At 45.3% G+C, this 13,457-nt stretch overlaps 1 protein-coding gene across 1 annotated transcript; it reads right to left on the minus strand.

Annotated features, from left to right (window-relative positions):
* Positions 1 to 895: 895 nt before the first annotated feature.
* On the minus strand, positions 896 to 12,513 carry LOC129341558 (hydroxysteroid 11-beta-dehydrogenase 1-like protein A). The gene is made up of 6 exons (XM_054996818.1): positions 12,329 to 12,513; positions 10,017 to 10,147; positions 9,679 to 9,790; positions 7,383 to 7,571; positions 2,529 to 2,672; positions 896 to 2,449 (listed from the first exon to the last, which is right to left on the minus strand). Exons 1-6 carry the CDS (start codon positions 12,408 to 12,410, stop codon positions 2,235 to 2,237), a joined length of 873 nt encoding a protein of 290 aa, XP_054852793.1. The 5' UTR covers positions 12,411 to 12,513; the 3' UTR covers positions 896 to 2,234.
* Positions 12,514 to 13,457: the final 944 nt, after the last annotated feature.

Raw genomic sequence — 13,457 nt, forward strand, 5'->3', positions numbered from 1 at the left:
TAGATTTAGTCAAGTTGTTCCACCTTCCTTCCACTCAATGTCAAGAGGATGCCCCAGGATATAACTTGGCAGATATCTGGGTCACAGGGCATTCTAGAGACCAAGAATGTACTGGGTTTTGAGGGAAAGCCACAAATTATGTCTAATTGGGCGGACAAGGGCCTGGATAAAGACAGTAAAGCTTGTACAAAGAGTGGTAAGCTTGAAAATTATTTTGTGGGTTGGAACCAGAGTAACAAGATGTAAACATATTGGAGCGTTAATGCAGACTGTATAGGGAGTGGTTGCTCAACAACGGAGTGGCACCCAAGAAAGATCCCACGGAATCCAAGGCCGATTCTGCACGGCTTACCTGAAGCCGGGACGCTGCGGAACATTCCGGAAAAAACGCGGAAGATCACGTTTTCTCACACGAGTTTTGCGCGATATCGTGCAAAACTCGCACGAGAAAATGCGATCTTCTGCGTTTTTTCCAGAATGTTCTGCAACGTCCCGGCTTCAGGTAAGACGTGTGGAATCGGCCCAAGAGTTGCAGAAGGCCCAGAGCTGCTGTCAGCAGCCAGTGAAATGGGGCAAACACTGAAGGGTCCCACTCGTTGGTGTAAACCTAATGCCCCTTATGTGAAATAACCATGTTTCTTTTATAAAACCAAAATCCCGTGGTACCTTAAAGACTAACAACTGACCTTTACCATTGCAAACTTCACCAAGAATCCCCAGTGACAGTAAAGGGCAGAGATTCAGATTTCAGATTGCTGCAATCCAGGGGCCATAAAAGCCACAAGTAATAAAACAAACTCCATAGCAACAATTCACACCAAGGCTTGTCCCACCCCACTTCTCCATAAGTTTTCCCTGTACAATTTCCCTACGTATATCTATAGACAGTTCACAATGAAAAGTAATAGCAACTTTATCATGAAGAGCAGTGAAATTATTTCTCAGTTGTGTCTTAAGATATGAATCTAAGTTATGAATAAGAATGGAAGTGATAAGGAAACAAAAGGCTCTTCCCTCCCTAAATGTTTTGGATTGTTCCTGTGGAATTTTAAACATACTGAACGTATCACATTGTGGGACCCACTTGAGCCGTTTTCACACTGCTTACTGGCCACAGAACATTGTGCTAAGCTCCCTGAACGACAGCGTCTTCCTGGTGCGATTTCACGCGAGAACAGGAAGGCGCTGTTGTTCCGGGAGCTTAGCACGATGTTCCATGGCCGGTAAGCGGTGTGAAAATGGCCGTTTTAGGAGCGTGTGTTCTTTTTCCACATTATCTGTACAGTGCAGTAATATACCAAACCACTTCTCCAACGAAAGCCAAGCACTTACTCTACGGCTGCATCTACAGGGTGGCGATGTTCTGTGTTGCTTTCATGCAACCAAGCAAGCAAAATTTTGTATGATTTCTCTTTGCTAGAGTAGGCAAATTGAAATGGGAAAGGGTGTGGTTAATGAAAAAAGGGTAGCACCAAAGGGGATGGCCAAATAGAAGAGGGTGTGTGATTATAGGAGAAAGGGGTGGTACCAAAGGGAAACGGCCTAGAACACATGAAAACCAGCCCTGAGAAAGCCCCATGGCACAGCAGACTAATCATATATTGGGCAGGACAGATTCCAGAGCCACCTTAACCATGTCCTGCCATACCTGAGAGCCAGTTTGGTGTAGTGGTTAAGAAGAGTGGCAGGACTCTAATCTGGAGAGCCGGGTTTGATTCCCCACTCCTCTGCTTGAAGCCAGTTGGATGACCTTGGATCAGTCACAGCTTCTCAGCCCCACCCACAGCTTCTCAATCACCCACAGGATGATTGTCGTGAGGATAATAGTAACACACTTTGTAAACTGCTCTGAGTGGGTGTTAATTTGTCCTAAAGGTGGTATATAAATCGAATGTTGTTGTTATTATTCTGTAGCCATTAGGTCAAGGGGGTTTCAAAGGACTCTGTCAGAAAGACCTTCATTGTGGTCTCAGTTCTTTCCTGCTAATTCTGACTGTTGCCTTCATGGTTTGTGCCTACTTAGCCTGCTCTGGAGTAGCACCACACCAGACAGTGTAGCTGTTGTGCTGCCAGGGATTCTGGTGATTCTGCTTTTCACTTTGGCTGGATCCTCATGATGATCAAGTGAAACAAACCATACATGTGTTTTGAGTGAAGTGGAGAGGAAGCCTGAGAACACTGCAGGACAGTGGCACACTTCTAAGGGGGTCCACGCTATGTATCAAAAAGTCATTTTAAGAGATATTTTCCAGTTTGTAGGATTTTCCAACTAGTTGGTCCACCAAGTTTGGCATCAAGTCTCTGAGTATTAAGATAAATTTCTGGCTCCAGTAAGGATAGATAACTTCCCGACGTCTCAACACACCTCCTTTCACTACCTCTTTGGCACACTCTTCTTTGGAACTTGGTTCCATGGTCATTTTGTTACTGACTTCTTTCATGGCATTGTCTACAGGGAAGAGAATGAGCATTAGGTCAAGTTCATGGGGATCAGATGGCTACAGAAGAGAAGCCCAAGTGAGACTTACCTGTGTTAATGTACCCTAAGACAGCAACTGTGATGGGCAAATTGATCTTCCGAAGGCGCATTTCAGTACGAAGCCCACTGTAGAAGCCTTCTACTGCAAATTTGGCGGCAGAGTATTCAAGGGTGAACGGGGACATAATGCGACCTGAGAGAGATGAACAATTCATCAGTAGAGTACCTCCTATCAATAAGGGTTTATTGCTATTAAGCATGCCTGGGATCGCAGGCTTAGTTGCAATGTTAGGGGATGAAGCATTCCTTCAGTCTGGTCTAGGATTAAAATGCTTTCATGCAGGGCCAGCGCGCCCATGGTGGCCTCAGGGTGCAGGGCACCGGAGGGGGCGCTGGAGGAGGCGCAGGGGGCAGGAGCACGCGCCACTGACCTGCAGCTTCCTAGCCCTCCTGCTCCGAGCCGCCACTGCCAGCACATGCCCCCAGCCAGGCTCAGCAGCCGCGGGCAGACGTCTGCAGCGGCGCAGGGAAACCGAGCAGAAGAGCTCGGAGGCCACCCGCATGCCTTCCCAGCTGCCCGCCACAGCAATTGGGCTGGCAGCGTGCGCGCCCCCGTGATGAGTCACATGTGACATCATCACGCAGGCTGGTGCATGTGCGCACACGCAGGCGTGCAGGTGCCCAGCCGCCGGCTGGCCACAGGCACCAAAAACCCTGGCACCGCTGCTGCTTTCATGCCAGCATCAGAAACCCTGGAAGCCTTGCTGCAGTTCTTAGCTCTAGGACTGAAGAGTGTTAGGAAGAGGGAAGAATTGCCATGGTTCAAGCACGTTGAGCCTGAACATGACAGAAGAACATTAGACAGTCCCTTTGATCTTTAATAACTTTGCTAATAGGTTGGACTCCAACCAGTATTGAGGTGGAGCAGGAATAGCTGCTGAGTCAGTAAGATGGGACTGATTCTGCTCTCAGAGGCAAAAGCTAAACTTGCTGGCTTCATAGATCTTTGGAAAGAGGCTGAAAGTTGGTGCACTGTAGTGGCTGAGAGCAGGAAATCCCTGATTCAAATCTCTCTTCAAATTCAAACTCACAAGGCAGCCTGAGGCAAACAATAGTATCTTGTTTTCAATCCCTCCTGAATTATGGGTGTAATAAATCTGACCTGCTTTACAGCCAGGATGGCGTAGATTGTTGTATTAGGATCAGGGAGGCCCAAGCTCAAATCACCACTCAGCCATCAAACTTCCTGGGCCCGTCACCTCTCTAACTTGCAGGGTTGTTGTGAGGATAAAATGGGGAAGGGAGCGCAACATACTCTGCTCTGAATTAAAATCTGATAGAGGGCTGAATTAATAAATATGAAGTGCTTTGAACACTTTAAAGGCACAATTTTTATCTATGGAAGCATTGATGAAAAACTCTGATGAATAGTTTCTCTTGGAATGAGTGAAATACTTTTTAAGATCATGTTTTGCGTAAAAATTTTCATATTAGACATTTTGAGTGAGAAAAGCCATCTACAGCTTTACATTAGAACTTGTCTGTATTCTGTAGACATATACAAAATATAGTTTAAATGTGACTACTTTTGTGACTAGTTTTGTTTACAATTCATTTCTTTCAATCTTTATACTCCACTTTTTTCTCTATAGATACTCAAAATGACATACAACATCATTCTCCTCTTCCCCATTTTATTCTCAAAACCACCAGTTTGCTATAATGTATATGATTATGATAGCTATTGAAGAGTTCATATATTTCAATGATATAAAGTTTTAACTTGATATCCAACTATACTGTGCTAGTCCTATTGAGTGTGTGGTAGGTTGCTTCTGTCCATTGAAATAACACATTTCGTTTTGTTTGCTACAATTTTCCTTGTTTCTATTTTCAAGTTTCCCCTGCATACCTCTCAGAGGGCAAAAATTAGGATACATATGCAGCTCTTTCTTTCTCTGTAGTAGTAGGTATATTCCCAATTATACTTTTAAATTTCATAACTATAAAAACAACAACAATAACAACTGTGCTTATATGCCACTCTTCTAAACAGATGAGTTCTCCACCCAGAGCAGTGAACAAGTCAGTGTTATTATTATCTCCACAATACAGCTGGAGGAGCTGGGGCTGAGAGGAGTGGCTTACCCAAGGCCACCTACTGAGCTCATGGCAGTAGTGGGATTTGAACCAGTAGAGTGCTGATTCACAGCCAAACCACTTAACCACTGTGCTACAGCTGCTTTATAAATTATAAATGGTGTGGTTTGTGTTGTTAAAGCAGTGAGATAAGGTTAGGAAGATAAATACTGCATATATTTCACACCCCTTCCAAATTCTAACACACTTGTCCCTCCATGGATTTAAAGCTTCCAGAGATGTTACATCTCTTGCCAAAAGATGTGGCCGCTAACTTAGCTGAGTGGGACCTGCAGATTCAGAGGAAGAATGCCTCTGATCTGTCAGACGGTGGGGGACAGTCCGCAGGCAAGGGCTGTTGTCTATGGGCCCTGCCTTGGGGCTTCCCTGTAGTATCTGACTGGAAATAGAACGATGGAGCAGAAGGAACCACTGGTCTGATCCAGTATGGCCACTCTTATGTCTTTATCATGTAAATTTTGAATCCCCCCTCCTACACACACCCTTATAGTTCTAGAAGAACCCAATTCATATTGTGTCCGTAAGGCAGATGGGATTGCGATGTGGATGTCTCAAACGGGAACTAAGCCACGTGCCAGTGATCAGAGGTATCTTTCTGTCATAAGCCTTGTTGATTGCGGACCAAACAAGATAAGACACTAGGAGTTCAGTTGATGGATATCTCAACTTAAAAAAAAACCCTCTCTACTACCAGGTATGCAGGGTCTCTATTCTAGCAGGACCCCAGTATACTGGGAAGGTGGGGTTAAGTATTCTGCCCTGTTGTTATTTTTCTGCTTTGAAACATCCCCATTGAATTGCTATTTGCCTTTTTCGATAAACTTATTGGTATGGTGGATACTTCTGTTTCAGCCCTTAGTCAGTGGACCTCAAGAACCAATCCACCACTGCTCCCAGCCTCTGAGTAGTCCAGGCATACTGTCTTCCTGTGAAAGGACGTTGCCAGGCTAAGCCTTAGCTTTCCCTTTTGTAGCTCTTGTCTGTCTTGAATTACAGTACTTGCTTCTGGTCCTTCTGGTATTCGTTGCTGCTTTTAAAATCTGAATCTTGTCTGAATTGCGCCATTTGTCTCTGTTCCCACTGGACTGACTGCTGACTTCACCCACTATAAAAAGTAGACTATTGGGGAGGGGCTGGTTTGACTTCTCTGCCTCAGTGATGATCATTCCCTTGAATGGCTTTTAAAATAATTCGACCCATCTGTGGATAGTTCTATCCAGGATAGATCTATTGAAAGCTATTAGTCATTATAGCAAAATAGTAAAAAGTCCAGTAGCACCTTTAAGACTAACCAACTTTACTGTAGCATAAGCTTTTGAGAAACATAGTTCTCTTCGTCAGCTGCGTGGAGGGTATGAAGAAACTGGTCAGAGGGGGAGGGGGGCTAGATGCAAATCAGTTGCAAAAGTCATGAAAGAGGTGGAGTGCACAATCCAGGCTGGGTGAGACCCCTCCATAGCTGAATCTGAATAGAATGCCTGAAAGGCAGTTACTTCCGATAATAACCATTCATAGTCTCTATTCAATCCAAGTCTGACTGAGTCAAATTTATATATGAATTCCAATTCAGCAGCTTCCCATTGGACTTTGTTTTTGAAAGGTTTCTGTTGAACTACAGTGACCTTTAAGTCCTTGATGGAATGTCCTGGTAGATTGAAGTGTTCTCCCACTGGTTTCTGGATGTTGCCATTTTTAATGTCAGATTTGTGTCCATTTATTCTTTAGCTCAGAGGTTGGCTGGTTTGTCCAATGTACAGAGCAGATGGACATTGTTGGCACATGAGGGCATATATCACATTGGAGGATGAGCAGCTGTAAGAGCCAGAGATAGTGTAGTTGACACTATTGGGTCCTGTAATCGTATTTCCTGGGTAGATACGAGGGCAGAGTTGGCATCTGGGTCTGTTGCAGGGTCTGGTACCTGTGTTGGTGACTCTGCTAGCCGATTCACATGCATGTTTGCTACTGGACTATTTACTATTTTGCTACTCAGGGGTCATTTTGTAGAAAAAGAGCTGGAGGAACTCATTAGCATATGCCACACCCCTTGCTATTACCAGAAGTGTGTCATTAGCATAACTGATTTGCATATGCCACACACCCCTGGCATCACCTATCCTGGCTGTTTTGGACCCAATCCTGGCCATTCAGGGCCGAAATTGGGCACAAAATGGCAAAAAGTGGCTGAAAATGGCAGAAAAGGGGCCCAAAATGGTCAGGATCGGGCCACTGCTGAGTGGGAGAGTGATCCACCACCCGTCAGAGACCCGATCCGGGCCGTTTCGGCCCTAATCCAGGCTGAAATGGGCTCAAGATGGCTGAGTCAGGTGGGCGGGGCCACCTGACATGTGACCTCTTTGGGGAACTGCCGGAACTGCGTTCCGGCACGTTCCCCCTCAAAATGAGCCCTGTTGCTACTACAGACTAACATGGCTAACTCCTCTGGATCTATAGTCATTATAGCATAACAGAACTACCATGTTCAGAAACAGTATAAAGACCAGATGCTGGAGACAGCAAACGGCAGAACAACATCACCTTCATGCCCTGCTTGTGAGCCCCCAAAGGCATCTGGATGCTACAGCTAGAAACAGGATGCTGGACAAGGTGGGCCTCACTCATCAACAAAGCTCTTATGAAGGCTGAGGTTGCAAAGTGAGAGAGGTTCCAACTTGTGGGCAGTGCCAAATTGTTGGCTTCATTCAGAAGTGAACTGCAATGGACAAGGTATTTCCTCCCCTACCAGCCATGGAAGACATGACGATGATGCTCCCTCCAGACTCTTGTAACATATTTAGTGCAGAAATAGTTAGCTGGACATAGCTGAAGAAGTTGAGATTCATGGAGCGCTTCACGATTTCCATGTCTCCTCTGAATAGATGAAGCCCAACATTTCCTCCAACATGGTTCAGTACTAGATAGTCAAGGCCTCCTGAAAGAGAAAAGACATAGAGGAAGCAAGAGCCATACCTGCACTTGGACTGGACAGTTGGCTTCTCTCCACATCAAACTCCATGCCGTATCTTTCAGCCTTCTCTTGCTGAGCCCTGTCCTTTCAATCCACAGGTGAAACAAACGGAATGCCCACAGCTTGCTAGCTGTTTATATTCCAGTGGTGACTGGCCCTGCAAAGAACACTTGGCAGGACTAGGTAGAAGAATGTGGAGGGCCAGAATTTACACATCTTCAGAGGATTAGAACAAGCTCTAAATTGGAGTGTGGAGCAGATCCTTTTGGGGGTGGGCGGGGGGGTCAAAGCAGAATAAAATAGGGAACATAAACTTAGTACTGGGAAGTTCAATAGGGAGGCAGGTGAAGAAATGGGCTGAGCAGTTTTTTTCCAAAGAAGGCTGGAGCAGCGATCCAAGTTAGCAGCAAACAGGAGGGAGTATGGGTGGACAAGGATGCTAGAAAGAGGGGCATGCAGTCAAGGGCACCTGAAGAGCACCAGGCATCTAGCAGTTAGAGAAGGCTAGAATTTGTTCTTTATCACACCTAGTGCTTAGGTTTTTATCCAAGCCAAATCAGAGAAAGATGGAGTACAAAGAGCCAGTGGTGGTGTTGCCTTCACCAATGTATCTGCCAGACCAAGAGTCTTCCAAGTCAGATGTGGCCAACCTCATGGGAACCAGGCAACGGGGGAATAGTGGTGATGGAGGATGATGTGCTCAGTAAAGTCAGCAGGATGGTACCTTGCCGCCTCCTTAGCTGATGCCCCCACTGTCCTCCCCTTTCCCCCATCCTGCTGTGTTATGATGCAGCCTAATGGGCAAGCACTGGTTCATAAGCATAAGCACAATTTCAACAGGAAAAAAGAGACCTTAAGAATGAATACAGCATGGTTTCCAGTCCTGAAAAACACCAGGCTAACAAAATACTCTATACCCGACAATAGCCCTGCAGAGAAGATTAGCATATCGAGCACCAATCCATATGCAAAAGTACCTCCTCAGGATACAGTGAAGCCTCCCTCCATTAGCATTCCACACCCTGGGAAACTCTTACAGGATGACTCAGCCCAACCCTTCCTTCCTGAGTAAATACAAATTACCTGCCAACTTCTTTTCCACACTGTGACACTGAGAGATCTCTGTCTTTTGGTGCTACACTTCTGAAGATGCCAGTCACAGCTGCTGGTGAAATGTCAGGAACTACAATGCCAAGACCACGGCTATACAGCTCGGAAAATCCACAACAACCAAAGCACCGATCTGTCCTTCCTTTTCTCCTCACACCTGAGTTCTCCCCCTCTCCCAGCCAGTTCTCTGCTTGCACTGGGGACTTGGCTGCTCAAGGTGTGTGGGGGTGGGGGGCAGAGAATGAGCCTGGTTAATACAATAATGGTGGGGTGGTGTTTCACCCTCTCGACTACTAACTGTTGGTGTTAAACTTCAACAGTGGCAACAGGTTTAGGTCTAACCAGACATGCAAGTACATGTTCCTGTTACTCTGCATGTAGAAAATGTAACATCTAGTTTGGCCCTATGAAAATTTCAGTTTAGAGGAAAGTTCTGAGGGGTGGTTGCAGAAGAATAGTAAAGATAAACACCTCAGTTGGGGTGAGCCACAAGAACCCTCTTCTCTTTAGGCATATCTGGGGCAGAGGCAAAGGGCACTCAACCCCCTCCTGCCCAGTGTAAAGCCAAAGCACATTACATGAGATAAGGCAAAGCAAATGGCCAGCCAAGGCGCAGAAGGGAAGTTTCTGTCAAAACTTCTGTTACTCTTCAGAGTAAGAGGACGGGAAAAACTGTTTGCTTGTGTACAGGACAGCACTTTTTTTCTGGGAAAAGAGGTGGCAGAACTCAGTGGGTTGCCCTCAGAGAAAATGGTCACATGGCTGGTGGCCCCGCCCCCTGATCTCCAGACAGAGGGGAGTTTAGATTGCCCTATGCGCTGCTGACCATTTTCAAGAGGTTCCAGAACTCCGTTCCACTGCGTTCCCGCTGAAAAAAAGCCCTGGTACAGGACATGTGTACAGGTCCTGGGGGGTGAAGGTGGACCTGTCTGGGCAGGAATTGAAAAGCTTTAGCGTTTACCCAGTTTGCTCTTCGTTTCCTCAATGACTTTTTGGGCAGAGGTCAGATTGCTCATGTCAGACACAATGTATGATGCAGAGCTGGCTCCCAATTCCAGACACTTTTGGACCACCTGGGGAGAAGCAAAGAAAGAATATAGTTTTGCAGAATCATCACAATGTAAAGGTGTTTTGGCAGTCCATTAGCAAGCAAGCTGATGATCCCAAGGGATGCTTTGGGGGAGAGAAGGAATATTTTAGCAGTGTGTGTGTGTGGGATGAGGTAAGTTAGGGCTGAGAAATGTAGGTAGCCATGCTTGGGAATCTCTGAAATCTTTACTCAAGGGATCCATAACTTACCATCTGGAGTTGCTTCTCCCTCCTTGCTGTTACTGCTACGTTGGCCCCCATCCGTGCAAACTCATAAGCAATTTGCTCCCCAATCCCTGTGCTTGACCCCGTCACCAGGACACGTTTTCCTCGCACCATTTCTGCAGGCATAGAAGGAGCTGGTCAAGATGGCTTCATTCCACTGAGTATTTGTTATAGAGACAGCAGCTCAAAGGGTTACCTGTGATGTAAGATCTGAGAGCTGATGCAGTACAGTGAGATATTGGCTCGGAAGATTTCTGTTGACGTCCTTATGCAGTCACAAAGCTCTGGGTGATGGGGGGTTACTAATGGTCTGACAGCCTGGCTCACAGGACTGTTTAGCCCTTTACCCTATAAGCTGGCCTTAATTTCCAGTATTACTTGGATGCATTTGCTCCTCACTCCACAGAGGGTAGCTTCCCACCCTGTTGGCTACTCAACCAAGCACAGACATGCTATTTCCAAAATATGTATCATTTCTGCATATCAGAAACCAAATCAGACAAATGAAAATGTGACTGTTCTCCTCCAGGTATTCCTGTTGCTGCTGATCAGACTCTAGGGAGATGTTATCAGCTAGGGTACGCTCTCTGTTTCTACCAGGAGATAATGATGGCTAGTAGTGATCCCCATGTATGAAGTGAGCGTGTGCCACAGAAGACTTTGGGTAACAAGGCTGATAGAGCAAATGCAGTTGCTTGTAGTAGGTTTCATTGGGGCTTATGCAGTTCTTAGAAATACTTTTGCCTTCACCTGCAGGATCTCTGCCAATCTTATGCAATACCTCAGTTTCTGGGCACGAGCGAGAACAGAATGTCTGCAACTGGTTGCTGAGGCCAGCATTTTACATCCACATGGGCCACACCCAGTACTAGTTTTGTAAGCAAAATACCGCAATAAAAAAATTGAACTGAAGGTGCTGCTATTGCAACCTCTCCTAACTTGGGATACGACCTGCTTGTTGATCCCTCCGATACTCAAGGAAATGGTTTAATTATAGTTTGTTCTTACATTTAGCCTCTCTGCTAAACGTTCTTCCATTTTCACCATATTTAGATATTTCCTTTTAACTTGATTTATCCTCTATCATCCCTCAACCAAGATATATATTTATGTTATGCTTAAAGTATAAAGGATTATGGCATTCACATGTCGATAACCCAGCTAAAATAAATATTCAAAACTCAGACAGACGCCAGTGGTCGTTGACAGTCACTTGAATGCAATTGTCAATATGCCAAAATGTGGGGAGGTTTTATATAAATAAAATGCCTCTGACAAAGTAGGTAATTTAGCAAGTGATTTTAGACACTTGCTGTAGCACATTTATTTATTTATTTATTTATTTATTTATTTATAGTCTGCCTTTCTCACGGAAATTCAAGGTGGATTACATAGTGCGAGATTAGTACAATCAGTAGCAAGGACATTTCCATACAGTGTCAAGGATATTTCCATAAACAATGTCATAAGGTAAAATAGATAAAAGTTTACAAAGACATAGCATTAGCAAGGATCCAATATGGAGTTGAAGAATTGCTGAAACAGAACATAATCAATTCTAGGACTGATATTAGACAAAATGAAGCACAGATAGTATATAGGAGTACAAGCAGGGTCGGCCTTGGTTAGTAATTGGATGGGAGACCTCCAAGGAAGACCAGGGTTGCAGAGGCAGGCAATGGCAAATCACCTGTTAGTCTCTTGCCATGAAAACTCCACCAGGGGTTGCCATAAGTCAGCTATGACTTTAGGGCACTCTCCACCACCATTTAAAGCAACAGATAATATGTAAGGCAACCCAAGTAAGCCTGCACTTGTCAGATCTCAGAAGCTAAGCAGGGTTGACTTTGGTTAGTAATTGGATGGAAGACCAACAACGATGAACAGGGCTGCAGAGGCAGGCAATGGCAAACCACCTCTGATCATCTCTTGCCATGAAAACTCCACCAGGGGTCGCCATAAGTCAGCTATGACTTGAGGGTACCCCCCCACTGACCCCATGCATCTGGAAAAGGCATGGGAATAGCTTTCCTGTTAGCTCCCAGCGCGTGGCCAGTTGGTCTCGTGCATCCACAGCCATGGGCAGGATTCAGCATTTGCCATACCATTACAATGCTGCAGCCCAAAATGAAAGCCTCCAAGGCACCACTTGGAGTACCATCCTCTCTGATGTTCATGTGAACAGCCCCTAAGGTAGCACAACACATACATTGTCTTCTGAATGCTACAGCCTAACAAGACAGTTTGAAGAAAGAAGGGGGCATTGCAAGAAATGCCTTTACAGAGGCTCAGCTTACCTGCAGAGAAGGATTCTTGGCTATAGAAATAGTAAGCACAGAGGCCCACAATGAGAGGCAGAAGGATCTTGAGGACAGCCATGGTTGCCTCTCGGGATCTGTTATTCGCTTCAGGGCCACTCTCTTTCACCCAGGTGCTAAAAGCTGGTAAGGATCAGTTTCACCCTGTACTGTTTACACTCCTCCCTCTATGGAGCAATCTCTCCAGGGGGTGGACCTGTCCCAGTTGACTTCAGTTGAATTACAACTGTGGGTGTGGTTACAGGAGGAGCCAGTTGTTGGTTATTCCAGCCCGTTTCTCTGAATGCAGCATTCTCTTGGAAGTAATTGATTTTGTTGTTCTAGTACAAATATTATGAAAGACTGCAGGAAAAAAGCCATCAGGAAAAGAAGCAATATGTTTGCCAAATAAAGTTAGGCTGTGTTTGCCAGAGAATTTATGAGCAGGTCTTCAGGCTTTAACTATACCTGTACCTGGATGGTAACCATTTTCCATTTTGCTGACATCACCATGACCATGAATGCAGAGGCATTTGTGTTAGCAGTGGAGTTTTGTGCACACTTTGCTCACATCCATCATCCCTGCATAGCATCTTTGTGATTAAATTCCTTGTTGTGTCATTTTACCTACAAAAAATAATCACGTGCACTGGTAAGCAGGCCTGATAGGGTTCAGGGCTGCAGATCTGGGGAAGGGAGGGGATTAGCTGTACCCCCCCTCGGCAATTTCCCAAATCAAAAAAGGATATTCTGTTCCAGCTACTTGAAGCCCAAGTAAGGATAGATACCAGCAGTCTACTTGATCTTTAAACAGCCTGGCGGAAATAAGATGGAGCAAGAGATAGCCTCTCTCCCCAGTGCCATTCAGTATCATTCTTTCCCTCAGTTGTTTCCCTAGCTAAATTACGTAGCAGAGAATTCAGTTGATGATCCCGAACATCGCCTGTCATTTTGCCCCAAGAGGAACAGAACAGAAAAGTTCATGCTGCAGTGTTTGAATTATGTGCCCTACAAACAATCAAGCAATGAAACTAAACTATAACCTGCAATAAAAAGTGGTTGAAGGATGGGGAGGGAAAAGGAAAACTCCCAATGGAATTGGTCAGTATAATCTCTCTGCACAGAGGTT

This window comes from Eublepharis macularius, chromosome 13 (assembly GCF_028583425.1).
Source record: "Eublepharis macularius isolate TG4126 chromosome 13, MPM_Emac_v1.0, whole genome shotgun sequence".
NCBI lineage: Eukaryota > Metazoa > Chordata > Lepidosauria > Squamata > Eublepharidae > Eublepharis > Eublepharis macularius.